The sequence below is a fragment of the Myotis davidii genome, unplaced genomic scaffold (genome assembly GCF_000327345.1).
Source record: "Myotis davidii unplaced genomic scaffold, ASM32734v1 scaffold240, whole genome shotgun sequence".
Lineage (NCBI taxonomy): Eukaryota > Metazoa > Chordata > Mammalia > Chiroptera > Vespertilionidae > Myotis > Myotis davidii.
Genome location: NW_006292334.1, coordinates 433,912 through 436,767, shown reverse-complemented (window position 1 = coordinate 436,767; position 2,856 = coordinate 433,912). Strand labels below are relative to the sequence as shown.

The 2,856-nt window shown below is 35.9% G+C and overlaps 1 protein-coding gene across 1 annotated transcript in view; it reads left to right on the top strand.

Annotated features, from left to right (window-relative positions):
- The first annotated feature begins 1,026 nt into the window (after positions 1 to 1,026).
- The window catches only part of IL17A (interleukin 17A), a 5,351-nt gene continuing 3,521 nt past the window's right edge, over positions 1,027 to 2,856 (top strand). The window contains exons 1-2 of the mRNA XM_006765700.1: positions 1,027 to 1,053; positions 2,142 to 2,344. Of these exons, the coding sequence (XP_006765763.1) occupies positions 1,027 to 1,053; positions 2,142 to 2,344 (230 nt within the window). The remainder of the gene's footprint in view (positions 1,054 to 2,141; positions 2,345 to 2,856) is intronic.

Genomic DNA, 2,856 nt, shown 5'->3' with positions numbered 1-2,856 from the left:
CTCACCTCTCATCTTATCATCCTTGAGCTGGTCCTTAGAGTTCCTAAGGTGGAACTATTCTCAAAGACCTGAAATCAAAGTTCATCTCACTTAAACAGTGGACAGAAAAGGAAAGAGAAAACCATATCCTTCTCTCTTAGCTGCTTATCTCTTTCATTCCTCCTCTTCCTTCTTATATTTGTCATTCTCTTCTATTCATTACCCTCTTTTGCTCTACCTCCATCACATTTCTCCAATCTCTTTCTACATTTCCAATTCCTTCCATTGCCTGTCTACATCTCCTCCCTCCACCTCCAACTCATTCCTCCTGAGGAACTGCATGAGTTAACAAGTTGCTTGTTAGACATATTTTTAATCCTAAAGCTCATGTCTCTTGAAGCTAGGTATTAGTTCCTTAGCAGAATAAACATTCAACAAAGCAGGTGTCAATTCAATAAAATAATATATTCTACATCATTAAACTATTTATTTCTTTTTTGTTTGTTTATATGGTGAGATTCTGAGTAGTTTCTAAAATGGCCTTTATAACATCAGTTAAGGAATATGATAAGGGAAGGAATTATCAACTGGGAAATCAAGTTGCATGACACTAGAAAACTTGAACATTATGTCAAACTTGTATTTTCCTATGAGCCATTAACATAAAGCATTGCTCTTACAGCAGCTTCATATATGCCCATAAATGAATTAATATCAGCTCATAAGTAGAGCACCTTTACTCAGCTTTGCTGACTAATAGTTCCTTGAAGAATGAAGAGAGGAAATAGTCTTTAGAAACATAAATTTCTGTCCTTCCAATTTTCCTTCATGATATGAAGCAGGTATTATTCTCTATGAAGAGGAGGTTCTTCTATGACCTCATTTGAGGATGGAACGTTTAACCAAAATGGTGTCACCCCGACACGCCAACGTAAGTGACCACAGAAGGATCAAAGTCCTATAAAAAGAGAGAAGATAGTGTAACACTTCATCCATCTCACAGCAGGCACAAGCTCATCCATCTCCAGTGAATCAAGAGAAACTACAATGGCTTCTGTGAGAACTTCCTCCATGGTGAGTCCTGCACTAACGTGCAATGCTCTTATTGATTTGGACCAGATGATACTTCTGGACCTTGGACATGAAATTCTGGATTCTGACTATGGAGATCATGTAGAATAGTAAATGAAAGCTTTGGTAGATACTTGTCATTGTATAGCATGTTCAAGAACTGGTACTCATCAGTTTGAAAGATTAGATTAAAACTGAAAGATAGCTATATTGGGGCTAAATTACGCTAAGAAGTGTCATATAATGCCGTGCAGTAAGAAAGAATGTTTATTGAAAATCTACTCTTCTGAGTACAAGTGATTTAATATAATTCTCCCACAGCATTTTTCTTTAATCCAAAATAAAATGGATCACAATCCTTGAGGATTTAATTACTTGTGGCAATAACTTTTCTTTCCATTATCCTATTATTATACTACAGTCTTGGTTCACCAAACCCATTTATTATCATCAGATACAGTATAACTGTGGTTTAGAGTAAATGGTTTTTATATTCTTAAAATATCTCTTTTGAAATGTAATTTGATTATAGAATCAATTTATTTAAATTTAGAAAACTATAAAATATACCTAAGAAAACATAAGGAAAATCCAGTTTTTGGTTGGATGTTTGCCAATGGTACTAACAGCATTTCTAATACAAATACTGATACCACCTGGATTTTCTATGGCCGTTTCTTAAGAGCACATTTGCCTTCACATAGGGTTTCACACAATGACAAGACAGAGCACCGAGGCACAGGAAGACATTTCCTCCTAAAAATCAAGGTCAATATTATCCCAATGACCTGGCAGTGATGCATGTACTGACAGTATGATGACTTGTCATTTTTACTAAAATTGGCGCCAGCCAATAAATAATGTGCTTTTCCTAATTCAAAATATGAATGTTTAGAACTGGTAAAAACTCTGTGGTCTTATTATTTTAGTCACCTAGCCAGCTTTTTATTTAACTGATCTGAAAATTTAGAATAGATTGGCCTGGAATATAGTATGTTGTCTATGATTAGCAATACAATTGTTATCACAATTTGTTAACAAAAACCATTTATAATCCAATCTCCCACCTCTCTTTCTCCTTTCCCATTCAGTTCCAGTCACTGCTACTGCTGCTGAGTCTGGTGGCTATAGTGAAGGCAGCAAGAGTAATTCCACGAAATCCAGAATGCCCAAATACTGAGGACAAGAACTTCCCTCAGAGCGTGAGAGTCAACCTAAACATCCTTAATCGGAATGAAACTTCTAGAAGGACCTCAGATTACTACAACCGGTCCACCTCACCTTGGAATCTCCAGTACGTAAGGGCCTTAGATAAAACCTGTTTTCTTCTACATTTTATGCATCAGACTGCCAGTTAAATCACTTTGAGGGAAAATTTTACTCACTCAGAATCATCAGTCAAACCTGGAAGGGCCATTGTGCAAAACAATGGTTCTCAAACTTTCATTCTACAAACTTATTTGCTAGAGCACAAAACAACCCCACCCCCAATACCCATCCTATTAGATTTCATTATCACTGACACCAAAAACTCACCCCAATTTGTGCTGTTTACATTTTAATATTTATGATATCCCAAGCCTATTTTTTATTTAATCTTAGGGATTAATGCTTGAATTCTCTTTCTTTACAAGGGTCTCCATTGAGAAGATTTCTTGTAAATTACTAGTAATTAATGGGTATTTTTATGCACTTTTTTTGTCTTATTAGAACTTGGAAAATATAGCTTGAATCTCAGTGGAGGAAGAAGTATCATCTTGGGTATTGCCACCCCTTTTTAGGTTAGATAGCCTTGGCTACATCCCA